At 40.6% G+C, this 19,448-nt stretch overlaps 1 protein-coding gene across 29 annotated transcripts in view; it reads left to right on the top strand.

The window, feature by feature from the left end:
• DTNA (dystrobrevin alpha) overlaps positions 1-19,448 on the top strand; it is a 217,152-nt gene that overhangs the window by 150,855 nt on the left and 46,849 nt on the right. For all 29 annotated transcript variants that reach the window (XM_068671740.1, XM_068671743.1, XM_068671742.1 and 26 more), the window contains 5 exons: positions 5,149-5,234; positions 6,782-6,936; positions 11,758-11,863; positions 14,468-14,634; positions 16,986-17,110. In XM_068671740.1, coding sequence (XP_068527841.1) covers positions 5,149-5,234; positions 6,782-6,936; positions 11,758-11,863; positions 14,468-14,634; positions 16,986-17,110 — 639 coding nt within the window. The remainder of the gene's footprint in view (positions 1-5,148; positions 5,235-6,781; positions 6,937-11,757; positions 11,864-14,467; positions 14,635-16,985; positions 17,111-19,448) is intronic.

Raw genomic sequence — 19,448 nt, 5'->3', positions numbered from 1 at the left:
TCAGTATAAATGTGAATGCTGTTCAAAGCTATCACAGACTTTTTTGGTGTCTGTGGCTATGCAGAGCAAAAGCTGTTCCTGCTGTGCTCTGGGCAGTTCCAGAAGAGATTGTTCGGTTCCTCGTGTCCCATGTGAAATGCAAAGAAAGGGAGTGGAGAAGTGGAGTCTGTCACTTAGCACGTATGAAAGGACAACAAGGGACAAGTGAATATGTGATTTGAAATCCAACATGCCTAACCACTCTCTCATTTATTCTGCTCTAGTCAATGTGTGCTGCCCCACGTGTACTAGGCTGGGAATCTGTCAGCAACAGGCTGAAGATCCTCTGAGCTTTAAACAGAGCTTCTTCCTTCATTTATAGCCCACTGAAAACCTGGCAGGTTTCTCTGCCCTCTGGCAGGGGGCATTTTTCTAGGTCTGCAATACTGTTTTCTTCTCAGGAGCTAGAGTCTGGTCAGCAAGCCTCAGAGGAACTGTTGTGCAATGCCATGGCGTGTTGGCAAGCTTGCCTACTGCCAGTACTGAGAATTCCTCCCAACTCTATGAAACACAGATTTTTTCATGTCTCTGGGGATTCCTTAGGCCTGCAGATAATTATATCTCTGTACTGCTTGATCCCAAAGGAAGGAAAAAGTGAGGAGAAATTACAGTGTGTGAGATTTCATGTTACACTGACAGTGGTGCTCCATCATGCTAAGCCAAAATCAAAATGCAACCTCATAAAACTGCAAGTCAACAAAATCAAAGTTCATAGACACAAGTGCCATTCCAATTAGCTTGCCCCAGTGTATGAAATTCATTATCATGTCATAGAGGACCCTGATAGACAAAAAACAGTGAACACGTCTGACTTTAAAGATTCTAGACAAAAATGTGCCTGATCTGCAGTTTTAACTGCACATGAAAATTGGGCAATAGCTTTTGCTTTGAGGCCTCAGGTGATAAACTGGCTGTATGGAGTAATAGCATACTTCCTTCTCTGGCACAAAAGTGCTATGTAACAGGATGACAAGTTCAAACCTCTCAGAAAAAATCATCCCAAGACATGTCAAAGCCTGGACAGCCAGCTAGGTGGATTGTCAGCCTCATTCAATAAAGCAGTTCCTAAAAAGACTCTTATTATACAGACTGTAAGATATTCTGTGCTAGGTCATCTTCAGCACTTACTCAGTATTGCAATACAGCTGTTCTTGCTGCAAAGTTTGACTGACAAGATCATAGCAGATTTTTCTGTTCCTTGACACATTTGTCTAATGATTGGAGCTGTGAGCTCTGGGCAATGAAACAAACTAAATCTAGTTGTAGGGGCTAGGCTTCTGCAGAGAAAAGAGGAAATATATGCCCTTTTTAATCAAATGTACATTAGAGCCATGCTGAGTTCAACACGTAAAGATGTTTAGTATCTGTTTTGGAAATATAACATCTTGCTTGGCCATCCATTTGGAGCTGTGAAGTGTTTAATTGCCTCTCTTCTCCACCTTTGCTAATCTTTGGAAGTGATACAGTCTGGCTGGTTTGTAGGAATGAAGTCCTGCAAAACAGTGTATTTAAGAGATTTGGCTGTTACAAATTTTGCTTTCCGAAATGAAAGAATTTAACTTGATTCCAATAATTTCATCCCTGAAACCTATTTGTGAAAATGGGAATTTGTAATTACAGCCTCTGACATTATAGCTGTCATTGCCCTAATTAATGTGGGTACAAGGAGGTCCACATATAACTGAAGAAATTTTCCAACTTTTGGAAAAGGTAACACAAAGAGTTGATGGAGAGCACCAGGGGAAAGTTTATCAAGCAGTCTGGGGGGGTTCCTTACTCTGGAGAGAGTCCATCTCTCTCTGCAGTCACACATTTAGAGAAGAAACCTGCTCTGCTCTGGTGTCTAAAAGCATGTATTATATTTTGCCCTTTTTCCCCCAAGCAGCAGGAGGTAACCTTTGTGCCCTGGCCATCATTCTCTTCTCTAAGTACTCTATCCTGTGCTGCTGCTAAGTGCACATCGGCTCCAACAGTTGCCTGTGCCGTCATTAACACTTCTCGTGCTTTTCTGTAGGGAACTGAAGAGTAACTGCTGGAAGAGGGGTGCTTTATAAAATCAAAATATTTTCTGTCCTCTCCAATTTCCACTAGTAGAATTGATCTCTCTTTGCATTAGCCAGCCTAAAGCTTCATTCAGGGAGCGCCGACTTGAGCAGAGGACTTCATGCTGCTCTGAGCCGCTGCTTTGGCGTTTGTTTTTGTGCCACAAACAGTGTGATGTCCCACTGCTGCCAGTCAAGGGCATCTAGTGCTCAGCAACACCTTAGGGCACTCCTAGATCCAAGCAATACTGGGAAGTCCTAGGCCCTATTATCTTATCTGTTCATCAGTCGCATATATTTATGCATGCATATTTGTATATGTATGCACACACACATACATATTTGGAGGGCAAATTGAATTTGTACGGGCTCTAGTGATGCTTTTATGAATACAAATGACCGATACAAAATACAATGTCAAAACTAATCAACTCAAACTGAGAGATTGAAGAGATAAATGAAATCTTTTTTTTTTCCTTTTCCTCTGTTCCATAACTGTTTGAGTACAGGAAATGCCAGTGGCTCTGGGGTGGAAAGCTGAAGGCGAGTTGATGAGCCTGCCACTCAAGAATATAATCCTGTTAGTAAATGTAACTAAACCTACTGGGAAAAATATCTAAATCTGAAGCACTTCCACATGGGATTTATTTTTTCCTCAAGTTCTTCCACTGCTTCTTAATAATGCTATTGCTTCCGCTTAGCATTTATTTTTCTTTAGTGTAACATTTCTTTTAAAGTCAGGTAAAAACCTCATGATAAAACAGTGCAGAAAGACTCCCAGAGGTCTAAAGGGTAACATGCCCCAAAAGAACGCCAAATGACCAAATTCTCAGCCATGCCTACAATTTGTTTGCACAGATTAGAGCCTGACCAACAAAGGAAGGAAATGCAGAAGGCTGGAATAAATTCTTAAATTCCTGTACTGGGATTTTAATCTTATGAAGCCAGTCAAAGAGAACACAATGTAATGAAAAAGTAAATGTGCACCAAAGCCAGCTTTATAGAATGTAGTAAAGATTTATATCTTAAATACTGAAGTGGTGAATTTATTTCATTTTGTCTGCATCTCTAGGTGATTTTCTGACAAAAAGCAGCGTTGTAAATGTGTAAAGAATATTTAGAATTAATATTTAAAATTATGTATTACATTGAACTAAAACCAAACCTAATTCACTGAACCCTACAGGTTAGCTAGCCAAGCTTAGGAAACTGGCTCATTTTGTAAAGTCAGAGTGACTTAAGAATGAACATAGCCATGAAGCACGTAGCATATTTTAATGTACTAAAATGAGCATGCCATGCATGTCTGCAACATATGTATGTATTACTGTATTAGTCTGCTTTGGGGTTAGCAGAGGGATACACAATCACAGGCCCTTTGTCTCTCCAGAATCAGTTAATCTTTTATCTCTGATCAGACATAAGTTTATTCATTAAAATTATGAGCGACAATCAACGGAGTAATTTCATAAACATTGATGGAGAGCTAAATTTCAATGTATTGCTATTGCCAGTGCAGTTAATCTTATTTAAGAGATAAATATATATATTAACGGGAAATACCTTATAAACATAATGCTCCCTGGTAAAGACTGAATATTACAGAACTTCCACTTCAAAATGACACAAAACTAACTGTATTATCTGGCCCCGTCATTAGCCCTATCAGTAGAGTTTGGAAGGGAACATAGGTGTCATTTTGTTAAGGTCACAGATAGTGGCTGAGAATGTCTCTTTTTTTTTCTTTTTTTTTTTTTAACATGATGGCAATGTATTTTTGCTGATGTTATTAAACAGATACATGCAAAGCTACTAAGTAATGCTGAGGAGTTTGGATGATAGATAAATGTGCCAGTGCGATGTGGACTTGGACTGCCTTATAATAAGACTCCGAGGATTCAAGGAAAAAATGCACATTTCAACATTTGAATGGCAAAGGGGGAAAAAAATGAATTTTAAAAAGCAGATGAGCTTAAAAGAGTCTGATTATTCTCATCTCAGGGACTGAACATTATAACATTTTTTTCTGCAATTCCTGTGAATATTTAGTTTTGCCTAAACTTAAGGGATAGTACTTTTAGGAGCTGAGTGCCTTGCAGTGAGTCAACTAATGTATTACTCGGACAACTGGAATATACCAAGGTTTCTATAATGGTAGATAACCATTGGGTGCCTTCAGGACTATGGGGGGAGAATAAGAGAATATAGCAAGAGGAGCAATGAAGTTAAGCCATTGAACACTTGAGGACAGTTAAATGAAGAGGTAGCAATATGTGAAAGGTAAACATCTTGAGAGTACTGTATATGTTCAAAGGAGGAAAAGAAATCTTTTTTTTCCTACCTGAACTTGGCTAAATTTAGAGGAAAAAAATGTCTCTTTGCCTATATGGCATATTCTTATGCATATTTGGACTTTAATAGTATTATTCATTTTAAGGTGAAAGTAGAGAGCCAGGTGTAGCCTCAACCTGAACTAATCAGAGACAAGAGTCTTCTACATACCACGGCAAAGGACATTTGGATGCATGTTCTTTCAACATTTTTCAGCAAAGTCCTTATAAGTTCATGGGGGTCAGGTGTATCATTTAAATTTCTAGGTGTCTAGGGTGCATTAATGGGTACAATACCCAGCTTTTGTAATCCTGTGATCCTTTTCTCATTTTTTTTCACTTTTGCTCCCAGAGTGTTAATTTTTGCATTCATTTGCAGTCGTTTGGTGATAGAAAACACACAGGGCACTTCAGATAGGGAGACCTCGAGTGTGATAGGTGTCCTTCGGTGCTGCTGTGGCACAAACAGCAGTAATAATCATTATCTTAATGCATAACGAGATAAACACTTTAATATTGAGATGCATATACATGTTCGTATACGTAATAAATCACTTCTGAGATCTTTACAGAATGACGTATAGATGTGTGCTCCTGCAAAACAAACTTTTGATTTTAAAGGTCTGATTTCTTTTTACATGAATCCACATAATAATGTGCATTACAGTGTTTCATCTCAATGATAAATATATGAAATTGAAAGGTCCATATTACAAAATATGTCTACTTTTGAACAGGGAAGGACATGGCAAAATTTCAGTTTTTGCAGTCAAAATGGCCTTGGCAACTCTTTGTGGAGGAAAGATCATGGACAAATTAAGATGTAAGTATTTGGGATGATATTTTTCGTCTGTTAATCATTGTTGTACTTGGAGATGCAAAAGTACAGGTAAGAGAAGATGGAATTACGATAAGCTATAGTTTCATGCCTGGGTATAGGATTTGCACTGTGTACATCTGCAAGTAAAACCCACTAAAAGTTTGATGGAATGTCACATCAAACTTCTTATTTTTGAAGATAAATTGCATGTATTCAGCCTCTGCTTGGTGAGTGCTTCAAACATTCAACATCATGAGGCATCATTTAGCAATTTCTCAGGCTTTTTTTTAATAACATCCCTCTCATTTCCCACTTAGAAGTACGATATATTTATGAACTATTTATATTTCTTCCCATAGGGCACATATTAATGCCATCTATTTTGCAGAATGGCTTCTCATTTCACAGGATTTATTCCCAGTTCCCAAACAACTAAGGCATAGTTTACTTGCAGCAGCAATGAAAGACTTCCTATTGAGTGCTATGATTTCTTAAGCTCAGGTCCAGAACACCATTTTCCAGACTTTTTGACCAAAAGATTAATATCAATCTTCGGTTTCCTCTAAGCCTTCTACCACAGTCATAGAAAATTAAATTTACAAATTTTTGTCGATTAGAATAGGCAAGGAGAAATCACAGATGCAAATTTAGTCTTCCAGATTCAGTGCCATTTTTTAAATACATTATTTCTGTGTAGAGATACAAATATAAACTGACTGTAAATTGGGAACACTGACTGTAAATTAGGGAACACTGTTCCCTAAGCTACTTTAAGAATAAGGAACAGGGTCCATCCAGTGGAAGGCTGGAGAATGATGCTGATTTTTCCCATAACAGTCCCCGGAATACTTCCTGTCAATAGAATTCCTATTCCAGCTTCCTAGAAACGAAGCAGTTGACATCACAGCCTGAAAAATGATGCATGTTTCTTAGTCTGTGATCCCCTGATAAGCTTAGGATCCTTTTAGACAGGGGGAAAAGTATAGACTGACAAAGGAGAAACGTCCAGGAGTTATAAAACTTTGTGATATTATTGTACATGGAAAAAAAAAAAAAAAGAAAAAGAAAAAAAAACAAACACAAACAAACAGGGAGAAGGATAAAAAGTAATGCATTTGAAAGAGCTTCAGTGCTTTGTGTGTCCAAAACAGTAATAACAAACTTAATGAGCTCATTGTGAAGATTTAGATTTGACAGGGTAAGCTGGCAGTAGGCAAAAAGCTGATGTTGTGTATCTTGTCAAATTAAATTCCTCTTATCTGATTAAATTGCTGCCTCGTGTCATGCATCAGACTTCACTTAAAAAATGACCCCACAGAATGAAAAAGCAGGAATATTTTCATATCAAAATCATCTCCTTTTTATATGTAAATTATTCCCTGTGTATTTTATTGAGTATGGTTATAATTAAAATGCAGTAATAGTGGCTGTTTCCATAAGCAGAACATGTTGTTTAGCACTTCTGGTTCAGATCAGATGATACTGAATTAAGAGCAAATCTGTAGCTCACTGAAGTTACTGTGTCTTTTTCTTGTCTTTTCTCCCTTCAGATATTTTCTCAATGATTTCAGACTCCAGTGGAGTGATGGTTTATGGCAGATATGACATGTTTCTGCGGGAGGTTCTCAAGCTGCCCACGGCTGTTTTTGAAGGGCCTTCATTTGGTTATACTGAGCAATCAGCAAAATCCTGTTTCTCTCAGCAGGTAAATGAAGACACGGGTTTTCAACCACACCTCAGAGCAAACTGAGACTTCTTTCCCTTCCTTTCTTACACATACGTGCATATTCACCCAGGGAACACGTGGCTGGGTGCAGGTTCACTTTGCTAACTTCTGGCATGCAGTTTAGGTACCTATGGTAGGGAGCTAGTCTCTATAGGTCCCCTATATTGAAGAGGGAGAGTCTTAGACAAAAAGTGATTCAGAGCAGGATCCTAACTTACATGTTTCTAAATCAGGGAGCCTGGGGAGAATAACTTCCTAATTTAAACACTGAAGTTAGATGTTTACTTTTAGGTTATGTAAATGCCCCAAGACATGCAGTCCTCCACTGCAGTTTGTTGTTGCTGCAAGCACATATGAGACTTTAACTTCACCATACAAAGCCCAACTCTCACCAAAAAGTCAAACTACACGTTTTTTCAAGTGATGCTGTACACACATGAGAAGCTTACAAGTGAGTAGAAAATTATGTCTTAAACCTTTATTGAAAATGGGAGTCAGTAGGTATTAAAAAATCCCTAGTCCCATACAGATACTGTCAATGAGACAGAGTCAGGAAAACAATGAAATTACTGGGAAGAAAAAACTAGATTTTCCACAATTCACCAGGCTGTGTAAGCACACTGATTATGGCAGTTTGGCTGCAGCTAAGATCTAGCACTCCTTAAGGTCCCATAATTGGTTCTGATTATCCACTTGTCCAATGCAGTGGAAGGAAAGAGATTCTCTGGCTCTTGCCATGCAGCACACTGCATAAATATAAGGGAAGATGCTGAAACTGGGAAAATGTTAGAAATAAAGTGATATTTTCCTTCTCTTTATCCTTGCATTCACTACCAAAATATAACTGAATGGTGTTGAACGAATGGAGCAGGAATAGCGTCATTTTCATGCAAAATAGTCTTATTTCTTATTTTCCTTCAGTTTCATCACTAATCAACAGTCACTCCAGTCAACTGAAAGGCTTTGTTGAAATTCATTTGTTAAATCATCTCCCAAATGATTTTAAATGGTGATGCTTGCATATGTGAAAATAGTCTTGTTTCACAGTGGGGGATTTAAAATAGCATTTCATATTATGTTGAAGAATTTACATAGTGAAGTGACTTTTGGTAATTTTGTGTTGAGATAATAAAAAGTCCTCCTGCGTGGCAACAGAGCATTTAGGCTTTGAACACTGGACATGATACTGTCAAAATCAAAATGCAATTTCTTTTTTTATTTATTTTTTTTTTTTTTTTTAATGTTCAGGACTCATTTTCTATCTAAGCAGTCATCAGAAATGGTGCTTTCATTGACACCACATCCAAGAGTGGACCAGATACGTTAAGCTACCTTAAGAACAAAACAGTCTTCAAACAGCCATTAGATGGTTTAATTCAGTATCTCTGTTTAAAGCTACTGAGAGTTAGGTCTCCGACTTATGTAGGTACACAGTGAATTTACAAAGCTGCTGGTTTGCATCTGTGGGCAGCCAAGTGTTCCTGTAAATCTGGTCTAATAATTCACTTAAATTTACTTATGTAATTCTCATTAAATACTCATTAGGAATGAACCAGAGTCTCGAAATGAGAACTCTAAACAGTTTATTGACAATCTGATGCATGACGTTGTGATACATGATACCCACAGTCCTAGTCACCCCAAAGGTCATTCTTTCACTCTCTCACATTGCACTTAGTATACCTTGGGATAAGTTTGGCACTCACCCTGTTGTTTTAATCATTCAGGAACTTCAAATATTTCTTTTACTGGAGTTAATTGGTTATGTAAAGTAGAAACAATTACCATGTATTTCTGAGCACAGGAGTTTTTACGTATTAGTACCATATTATTTCTGCAGTCCTGTTTTTAAAGTTTCCAGCGGGGGGCAGGAGGGTTGTTTCAGTTCCCATTAGGCTGTACATCCAAAAAGATCTAAGTATTAACATGTTCATCCTGATATTCTAATACATTTTTGTTCTATTTATTTTTTTCCATTTCCTCAGAGTTGCAGGTCTCAAAATATCACTTTCCTGGACAAACATGATCATTTCGCTGTAGCACAGTATCTAAAAAACATGAATAGGTTGATCAATTTGAAATAAAATTGCTAGTGTGTTATTGGAGTAACAACACTCCTATTTTTAAGTGCTTTCCAAAAAAGTTTGGAAGTTTTTCATTGCAGTACCTAGAAGACAAAAAAAAAAAAAAAATCAGTCCTCCATCATGTCCTACTGTCTAAAAAGCTGAGATGTCAGATTCCGAGCAATTTGGACGCATACTTTTTATCCACAGCTAGGAAGTTGCTTTGGTAGCATTATGGCCACCTCTGAGCTCTTTTGTGTGAAAAATAATCATTACTGTGCTTTTCTATGGAAACACACATCTGCTTCTCAGCCTAGACCTTGCCTTCCCTGGGACAGAACATTCAGGCTTGTTTCTGGCTCAGTGCACATATTGCACTGTAGAAGAGCCCTCTCACACATGCGCATGAGTCATCTTTTTTCCTCAGTACTTCAAATGCATTTTGTGTCTGTTTAGATCTAGCCAGTACCCACCCTGGAGTGCTAAGGGAAGTGACTGGGTTGCTCATTTATCCCCTTTTTGCTCTTGGTGGGGATCACTTTTGCTTACCAGAAGTGCTCAGCCCCACAATATACAGATTTTGCAGTTTCATGGGAAGAAAAAATTCTGGGAATGATCTTCTGCTCATGGCACCAAATCTGCTTCAGCTTGCAAGTAAAAGGAATTTTCCTATTGCAGAAATGTTTGATTCTTCCCTGTTGCACTCATTCATTTGATTAAACCATGTATTCTCCTCTGTCTGTGAACCACTGCTAGAGGAAATGGCTGTTCAAAATAGAAGCAACATTTCCTCATAAGCAAATTTATGGAACAGAAATGCCAGACAGAGCAAGTGATTTAAAGTTTCAGAATATAGATCTGTGGCTCAAAAAGGAATTTTATAGCTGCCACTTTCCCCCATGGGTAGAATTAATGTGATATGATATTGTATTCATATTAAAAAGTGCTATTATGCTTAAAAAAGCACACTTTTTATTTCACGTTTTTATCCCAAAATAAAAAAAAAATACATAGATACTAACTTCATTTTCTTATCACTTGGCTAAGTGTTATTCCACAAACCCAGACTCCATCTGCATGTAGCATATATTTAGAAAACAGCTTTCAGTTTCAACTTTCCCAGCAACTGATAGAAACTGCAAGAGGAAAATATGTCTTTTAAAATGTATGGAAATTGCTCTGCTGGTGCCTTTTTAAGCGACATCGTCCTCTCTAATCCATAAAATCAGTGACCACCAGAGGAGTTCAGCCATAAAGCTGTCAGTGAAGCTAAGTTGCTTTATTTGGTGCAAGTCCCATTTTGAATTACAGCTGCTTTTAGGAGCTTATTCCATTGTGGAAGAGCTGGTCTTGTCTCCCCATATATTTGCTTGTTTAGACCACTTGTGGGTGCACTGCCAACATACCTCCCTTCAAGAGCAGAGAGGAGACTTAGGGCTACTTGGCCCTGAAGCTGGGGCACTGGAGGACCCTTTTTCCCCTAGGTTTGGTTATCCACTCTGCACAGGTGGGAAGGTCATCCATACAACAAGCAGGTGGTAGCTCTTCTGATAGCACACAGATACAAGCTGATCTGCAGGACTGGCACAGCTTTGATTACTCTTATAAGACTGTATGTTAAGACTTTCATACTGCAGGTGTTGTGGGAAAAGTCAGTTTTTCAATGAGATTTAAAGCTCATATTCCAGCTATTTATGGCCTTTAAAGAATCAAGCTCGTTTTCACAAACAGCCTGAAGTACATTCTCTTGTCTCAGGAACAGAAGCCTTTATACATTTCCCAATATCTTGCAATATATCAACCCTAAAACTGTTACAGAGTGAGATGTTTCCCACTGATCACTCAGTGTATAAGAGAAATATTGATTTTCTTTACATCTGGCAGCAATTGTATATAAATGCAGCTCAGACATTCCATCTGGAAATCTCGGCTCTGAGAAGCACTCCACAACACATGGAGATGATACATGTCACTGCATAGCTGCTGTTTCCCTTTCTCATGGGGTAACCACAGTTCTTCAGCAAGCTAACACAGCAGTTTATGCAATCAGATATGAAAACTTAGCAATCTCTTTGGATATGGGGATGCCACTTAAATATGTATGTCTAAATTATACCTGCACACATTCTCAACCAGGCTTAATATTTTCATGTCTTAATTTTACTTTGAAGGAAGTCTCATTTTCTGATTTCTTAAGGACTCTCTGTCCTTGACTAACTAGTAGCTGTATTCTTTAGCACACATTATGTAGCCACTATACTACATAGGAAAGAGCAAGGGTTTTTTGAAGTTATACTCCATTTTCATTGATTTCATCGTCAGTCATTCTTTGCAGTTGCTTTTCGGTTGAATATTAGTAATGCACACTGATACGCTACATGCACTGGTACCTGTTCGGGGGTACTCAAAACATGAGGACAAAAATGTGAACTTTATTCACAAAGGATCTTCAAGTAATGACTTTAGAAGAGAGTCTGCAAGTGACCAGGAACCCAGCCTCATGAAAGGGACAGCCAGTAATCAGTACTATAATTATATACAGTATATATATTGTAACCTCTAGAAATAGCCCATAAGTTCTTTGCTAGTATCAAATGCTCTTTTTAGTAAACCAAGGCTACAAGTAAACAGTGTTTGAAGCCTGTCCCCAAGTGTTTCTGTAAGTACAAGATAAAATTCATTTTGATATCTCTGATTACTGATTCTTTGTGCATGTTTGTTTTCTTATTTGAGCAGAAAAAAGTCACATTAAACACTTTCTTGGATACTCTCATGTCTGATCCCCCGCCACAGTGTCTAGTGTGGTTACCACTTCTTCATCGGCTGGCAAATGTTGAAAATGGTAAGTAAGAGGTGTTGCCACCAAAAAAAAAAGTTACAGGAGTAACCCTGTGTGTGATGATTCTCTTAGTCTATGGGTGGTTTTGTAGGAGCTACTGCACTGGGTTCATCGATTCCATGTGCTATTTTTACAGTCACTGGTAAAATATTTAAAGAATCCTGATGGTCTTTCAGCCAGGAACGTGGCATAATTTTTGCTATGCTTGGGAAATTATCTTGATCATGTCCGCTCCTCCTGTGCTCTGGATAAGCAAAGAGTGACAGGACTTGATCCATTCACATACTCCAAGACCATGGCTTTTAATAGCTACAACATATGGCAGTAGCGAAGGAACAGCTTGACAGTTTCCGTTCATGCAATATTCTTGGCAGGAGAAGGCCAGTGCAGTAGAAAACACCAACCAAAGGGTTGAAGGAGCTCCTCCTAAGCCTACACAGTTGGACAATATACTCTGAAAAGGAGCGAGGATGATCCAAATTCATACTTAGCTTTTGCTTGTGTGGAGTGTGAGGATTTAACTGTGAGGTGTCTCTTCTCAAGGATTTTCTTTCCCCAAAATGAGTAGGTTGCAGACATTAAAGCAGGAAGGGACCATGAAGATCAACTAATTTGATTATTGTGTGGTGCACTTAGTATGTCTCTGGATAGTAACATTTTTCAGACTTGCAACTCCTCGACCACCTTGGGAAAAGTTCACAGACTCACAGTTATGAAGTCCTCCAACCAAACCCTTCATACATATGAGTTATGTAGGACACAGACTGCTGTCACACCGAAAGTACAAGGGCAGAGCTAGAAAACCTGTACATCTCATTTTGGTGTGTGAGCAAATAGCACCCCACAGACTCTGTACAGGTCTCATGTACTTCTGGAGAGTGTCTCAGCTTCAGAACAGCCTGCTTCTGCTGTCCAGAAAGACCAACACTGCCAATATTAATTAGAAAAGAAAAAAAAAAAAAGTCAAGACAAGAAATGCCTGTCTTGTTTAGCTGTACTTGTTCTTAATGTGACATTTCTTGATCATGATCATCAGGAGGCAATGATGCTGAAAAGCATTATTCCAGTACTATAAACGTAAAACAAGGAAGATTTAGAAGCAGAGAAAGGTTATACAAAATGAAATGAAAAGAAAAAATAAAATAAAATAAAATAAAATAAAATAAAATAAAATAAAATAAAATAAAATAAAATAAAATAAAATAAAATATTGATTTTTGACTATAAATAGATTTTAAAAAATAATTTTCCAGCCCAGTATTTTGCCTCTGGGGCTGCTGTGTAAGGGGCTTGTTGAATATTCCTGTGTTGTTGCTTCTTTGAAGGTTTACTCCAACATAACTGAAGCTTTGGCACAATGCAGGGAAAAAGAAGTGGGGCGCAGGAGGCAGAACATGTCATATATACTCACATATTTATAACATATTTCCTACAAGTAGATGAGTCTGGAGGAAGTGGGGGTGTCTAGCCATTTTTTTATGTTAACAGGAGAAAAAGGATGTTGTATGTGTTTTATACTAAATCCCCATTCCACTTAAAGGCACAAGGGGGGGTGATTTGACATCCCCAAGTCCTCCTTGGCCACAGAGCCAGCTGTCCACCCCACCTTCCTCCAGCTTTTGTCACCACCGTTTTCCACAAGCCCTTGCCATCCATCCCTGATCCTCACCAGCTTTGCACTGTTTCCCAGCCTAGAGCACAAAGCCTCCCGGCTGTGAAATTCTGGCAAGGAATAAAAATCCCGATGCACTCAGACTGATCCAAATCCTCCCAGACTGAACCTAACGAGAGAGGAGCAGAAGGTGTCTGGGAAGAAGGCGATGTGCAGTACCCTGTGGTAAATGCGACACATGGTACAGTAAGGGGAGAGGAGCAGAGAGAGCAGCAGTGCGAGGAAGGAGGTTCGAAATGTCACGGCTGGTGCCTTAGCGTGCTCAGTGACTTGAATCCTCATTGCTGCCTGCTTCTGAGAGGAACAGAGAACAGGGGAAGGGACCGAGCTGGTCCCTTCAATGTCCAGATTTCCAAACCAGGGCATCCCATGCCAAATGTGTAACTCCCTATGTAGGTACCTAAAAGTCATCAGCTGTACAGATGAGACAGAGGTAGTTAAGGACAGCTCTATGCCCAAGGATGTTTTTGTGCTTTGTGTAACCAGACAGCAAGCCTGACGTTTTCTCTGGGGCACGTTGCTTTAGCTCCTAACAGCGCAGCAAAACTATTGGCTTCCCCCAGCAATACAGCTTAAAGATGCAGGGGATTTTCTCATTTTCTCACATTTCCTCTATGGAGTATTTGTTCTCTTTGATGTCATTTGAATGCATTTTCTGCTGCTGTGAGCAGGAGGTGCATGCATCTGTCCAGAAGTGATCACGGGTTTGGGGCTTGGTTTGTCAGGTGTTGTCCGTGGCTCAGGACAGATTCATGGAGGGCTACACAAGTTTCTGTGGGTAGCTCTCCATGGGTCAGAGCTACAGACAGCATCTTACGCTGCAGATAGCTGCAAACAAAGAGAGGATTTGCCCTTCTGTTCAGGGCTCTGTCCGTCAGCTTTTCCTTGGGGTTCCTCTGCTTCGGGTTAAAGCTCGGCGTCTCTCTCCTGCGCAGTCTTCCACCCCGTCGAGTGTTCCTACTGCCACAGCGAGAGCATGATGGGGTTTCGCTACCGCTGCCAGCAGTGTCACAATTACCAGCTCTGTCAGGACTGCTTCTGGAGAGGCCATGCCAGCGGTTCCCACAGCAACCAGCACCAAATGAAAGAGTACACGTCATGGGTAAGGGGAGGCTCGCGCCTCGCCGCGGGCAGCTTTGCCCCTCCGGTGGGAGCTCCCGGCAAGGGGTGGCCACCAGCCGGGCTGCCGGCGGGGATCAGCCACCCTGTCTGGGAAGCTGCACCCTTGGGAGCTGGTGGGAGAGCGCGGAGGTGGGAATGGTCTTTTCGGAGCGTGGATTTGGGGTGTCCGTGACGGTCCGTGCTGCGGGGCAGTGCAGCGCCAGAGGGCTTGGAGCAGAGCGCCAGCCGCACAGTAAGTCCCCCCCTCCCCAAGGGACTCGTCCTTGGCTGTTTCTGTTTGACATGCTGTTGGCTGCCTGTAAGTGATGAGTACTTAACGCGCATTCATCAATATTTTCAGTCAAGTGGCTGCAGCATATGCATAGCATTTGGGATGGTCCTGGCACAGGAGATTTGAGTGTGGTCGCAGACTTAGATCCTTGGTAGCGCTTGCTTACTGTGGAGAAAAACACACTTCAACCTTTTCATTGCTAAACAAAATAATTCCGCAGTTTTACTAAGATGGCAGAGAAGTATCAGCAGCTACATTAATGTTCTCAAAAGGGCATCAGGTCCAGGGGCTGTGCACCCCATGGCTGGAGCAAAGTCCTAAGAGAAGCCCTTGGTCACTGAGCATCCTTCAGGGTACAAATCCAGAGACCAGCAGAGAAATCCTAACTGATCTCAAATTAAAAAGAAAAAAAAAGTTCTTGTTATAATTGTTATAAAAAAGAAAATTATTTTTGTAGCAGCAACTTACATACGTACAGTGCTTCCCGTATATTTTTTTAACAAAGCTCTGTAACTTGACACTTTTAAAATCTTTCTGTTCAGTCTTTCTGCTGGTGGAGCAGGCAAGGGTTAAACTGCTGTGATTTGCTCTGTATGCCAGTCACATGGCCCTGCACTGCCTCAGAGCAGATCTGGGTCTGTAAATGTTTTGTGGGACCTAATTGCTGCTTGTTGCATAGACACAATGACTTGAGCTTAGTCTCTGAATAGGAGAGTGCCTGCTACCTAGCTCTGACTCCACTAATAGCAATCTGTGCTATAAAATCATTCTTGGCTGTAGCAAGGGAGCTGTAATTATAGGCAGGAAATCATTTTAAAACTTAAGATTTCTGCTCAGCTGAAGACAAAACGTGACTACGTGCCCAGTGGCTTCCAATGTCTCATTGTCAGAAACAAATGTTTTCCTTCAAGTTTGAAATTGCCTTTCTATAGCGTTCATTAGCATTCATTCAAAACAGGTTAGCATTATCCATAATGCATCTATACTGAGCTCCACATGCAGATTAAAGGTGTTCCTATACACAGTGGAGTTCAAATGATCTGAATTTAGTATGAAATTGCGTTTATAATACAAGAGAAAAAGACTGAACTTTACCTATTTAGGTGGGAATTCTGTAATTCAAATATATCATTATTATCTTGATTACAGTAATAACTTTATGTGGGATGTGTGTGCACATGTACAATACCTCTCCTGCTAAGTTCTAAAAGCATTTTTAAATTTCGGCATACAGAGCTGTGTTTTGGGGGGAGGAGACAGTGCAAGGATCATCAGCTCCTGGTTTGAATGGCAGAGAAGCACAGGGACACAAATTGGATTCCCTGAGAATCTCTCACCAAGCCTAAATGAGATTCTAGTTCTCCAAACCCATCCCTAGAAAAGTGTTCAACTGCACAGAGTGCCCAAGCAAAACTGGAAAGCAGAAGATGAGTTTTTTAGACTTGTGCTGTTTGAAGACTGGTGGGATTTGGGGCAGAAAAGCATGCTTTTCCTGCAAAGCCCCTCGGTGTTTCAGTGACAATGACAGTACGTCAGCTTCTTCTCACACAGTGTTGCCATGGGGGTGCAATTCTGGCCAAATCTGTGTCTGAAATTTCCCGGGCCCTAGAGAAAGAACCAAGCAGCTCTGCATCTGGCCCCCAGCTAGGAGGTGGACGGTGTCTTGTAGAGTCTATCTATATGGACAGGCATAAACAGATTTGTCCTGCTCACACCCCCAGCTGGTGAGGCACAAGCCAGCTCCAGCCAGGGGCACCCTCCTTTGTACTGCCCTACCTTCAGCTTTACCTGAGCACAGCACTGCAGGAACCCGTGGTGGCTGTGCCTGTCCATATAGATACACCCCCAAAAGCCTACTCTAAAGGCAGCTGAAGGTAAGAGCAATCCTTCCTCCGATCTGAACGGTCTCTGGCTTGCCATACTCTTGGGGTGGGAAGGGATGGGGGGAATGTCAGCCATACAGTAAGCAGTAGAGCTTCCTGTTGTTTTGTGCGTCCTACAGCAGAAACAGTATGCACCTTACTCGTCCACATTACCTCTACCTTCCTTGTTCCTCCCAGAAATCACCTGCTAAGAAGCTAACTAATGCACTTAGCAAGTCTTTAAGCTGTGCTTCCAGCCGTGAACCTTTGCACCCAATGTTCCCTGACCAGCCTGAAAAACCTCTAAACCTGGCTCATATTGTGTAAGTATCTGTGTGCTATAGAGAAAGTAAGCTTTGCTGTGGGAGTTGCATACACCTAGCGTAGACGCTATAGCTCTGAACAAAACAGGAGGCGGCCGTGGCATTACCAAATTCAGTGCATCGCCAGTGCATCTGCTGATAGAGATATTTAGTGTAAAAATGTGCTTCTGGTGTGACTGCACAAGTAGGGAGGTAGGAATACGTGCAATTTCATATAGTTTCAGCACTTTGGGATGTGTTTATGCTTAGAACATTAGTTTTGTCATCTACAGACACCAAACATCAATGTGTTACAGGTATTGACATGAGGCACTAGAGAAAAGTAGAGTCTGACCAATTTTGAAATCAGTATCAGACTTGTCACTGACCTCGGGGGAGCTGTGACTTCACCTGATCCCAAAGGCTAGCTGTATGAGTCTGCATAAATTGTTTCTTTAATTGCCAAGTCACTTGAAAGGGACCTATTATCTTTACCTTTTTGTACATTGAGAAAGTATTTTCAGTATAGTGGTTTGTGTCATTACTTTTTCTCCGCAGGAATCAAGAAACTCAAAGCAGAGAGAAAATTTATTTGTGCAGGGTGGGAAGTCATCACTTTGGACTTTTTTTTTCCCGAGGGTATCCACTGTCCATATTGGCAGCTGCTCAGATTTTCTCATTCATGACTTTGTTTTACGTTTGCTTCTTGGTTCCTAAAAAAAAATAATAATTCAGGAAATCAAGACATTGATTAGAAGAAAGCCAAAAAAGCCACAAGGAATTAACTTAGAAAAATTATTCCAAAAATTCTTTAAGATGTTTCTCTTGAGAATGTTCTGCTGTATTTCTTAAGAAAAAAACACTCTTAACCGCCTTCCTAGCAGCCCCGAGTGAAGCACTTCAGGCAGCAGCCCTTATGAGCGTATTTGCACGCTGCATATCTGTGTTGATGGCTACTGAAACCATTACAATCTGTAATTATTACATGCATTTGCATTAGTCACTACCGACTGCTTTTTATGTCGGATCTGTAAGGGTAAGCGCGTGCTGGCCGCTGTGGGCTGTGTGGCACGCTGAAAGTTCATCTAACCTACCTGACATTCAGAGGATAAATCATGCTGATGGCCTTCCTTGTGTGGTTATAGCAGTTTTCCAAGGTGTAAAAGCACACTCTGCTTTCCAGACTGGAGGCTCCCCTGGCGGATACGTTGTGCCAAGCTGCTCTTGCATTCAGCTGTCGCTTAAAACCTGCGCGCCTCCTTGCAGAGGAGCTTGTTTTTGGGAGTGCATCAGCCAGGGGTGGATTTGCTGATTTGCTACCACGCTGCCCTGCGTGGTGTAAAACCCAGCTCCGCTGGCGAGTCAGTGGTAATTTCACAGGGTGGATTTTGGCCACGCTTAAGGGAAATGGAAGGACAGGGACGTGGAACTGAAACAGAAGCCTCTGCTCCCTGGTGGCTGGAGGCCCTCTGAGGCCTCGGGCTATGTCAGAAGTGAGCAGGAGGTAAAAGCTGGGCTACCGTGAGGGGACCAAGTGCATTTAGGCAAGGCAAGAAAAAGAGAAGGTACCGTAACTGAGTAGGATCTGTTCCAAATCTTTGCTGTGAAATTAACGCCTTCCTTCTTGCTAGCTCTATAGGCATAATTTAGAGTGATTGGATGTGAGAATGAGCTACCATCCATTTTGTTTTATGATAGGGTTTCTCTTTATCCGTAGATTGGCAATATAACTCTATTGGCCATAATGGGACGTGAGTGAAAAACCTGTAAGATGTGGAGGCAGCATGATCTACGGAATAATTCACATAAATTAACTGAGGGGAGAGAGATGCCACAGTGCCTCATTGTACCTTCTATCTTCTTGCCAATGTGATTTTTATTTTTAAACGTAATGGAAGTTGAGAGAAACAGCTCTGGGCGAGAATCCAGGCAAAAAGGTTTTTATACATGCATTTAATGGAAGAATTCTGGCAACAAAACCATATCCTTTTTTTAGTAGTTTCTTCCTTAAATGAGGACAAATACTCTCTGCATTACTATACTGCCTTTGCTTTTCATTGTTCTTACACTTTTGAGTGGTACCAGACAGAAAGATTGGAAGATTTTTCTCTTTTACCGGTGCCACACAAAATCTTCAATTAAATTAAAAAAACATCTAAGGCTTATCTAGAGAAGTAGTCATCAATGTGTAGTTAATTACACAGAGGAACTTCTGAGGGGTCATTTTCCCTTTCTGTACATAAGATTGGCAACAGCAAAGACACACCAGACTGCAGAGACATGGCATGGCCAGCGCATCACAGAGGGATTTCCAAAGGCGTTCTGCTCTGGCCTGACTTCATTTCCATCTACATCAGTG

The sequence above is a fragment of the Anas acuta genome, chromosome 2, assembly GCF_963932015.1.
Source record: "Anas acuta chromosome 2, bAnaAcu1.1, whole genome shotgun sequence".
Lineage (NCBI taxonomy): Eukaryota > Metazoa > Chordata > Aves > Anseriformes > Anatidae > Anas > Anas acuta.
The sequence above is the reverse complement of the archived record's forward strand: the minus strand, read 5'-3'. Positions and strand labels throughout refer to the sequence as shown.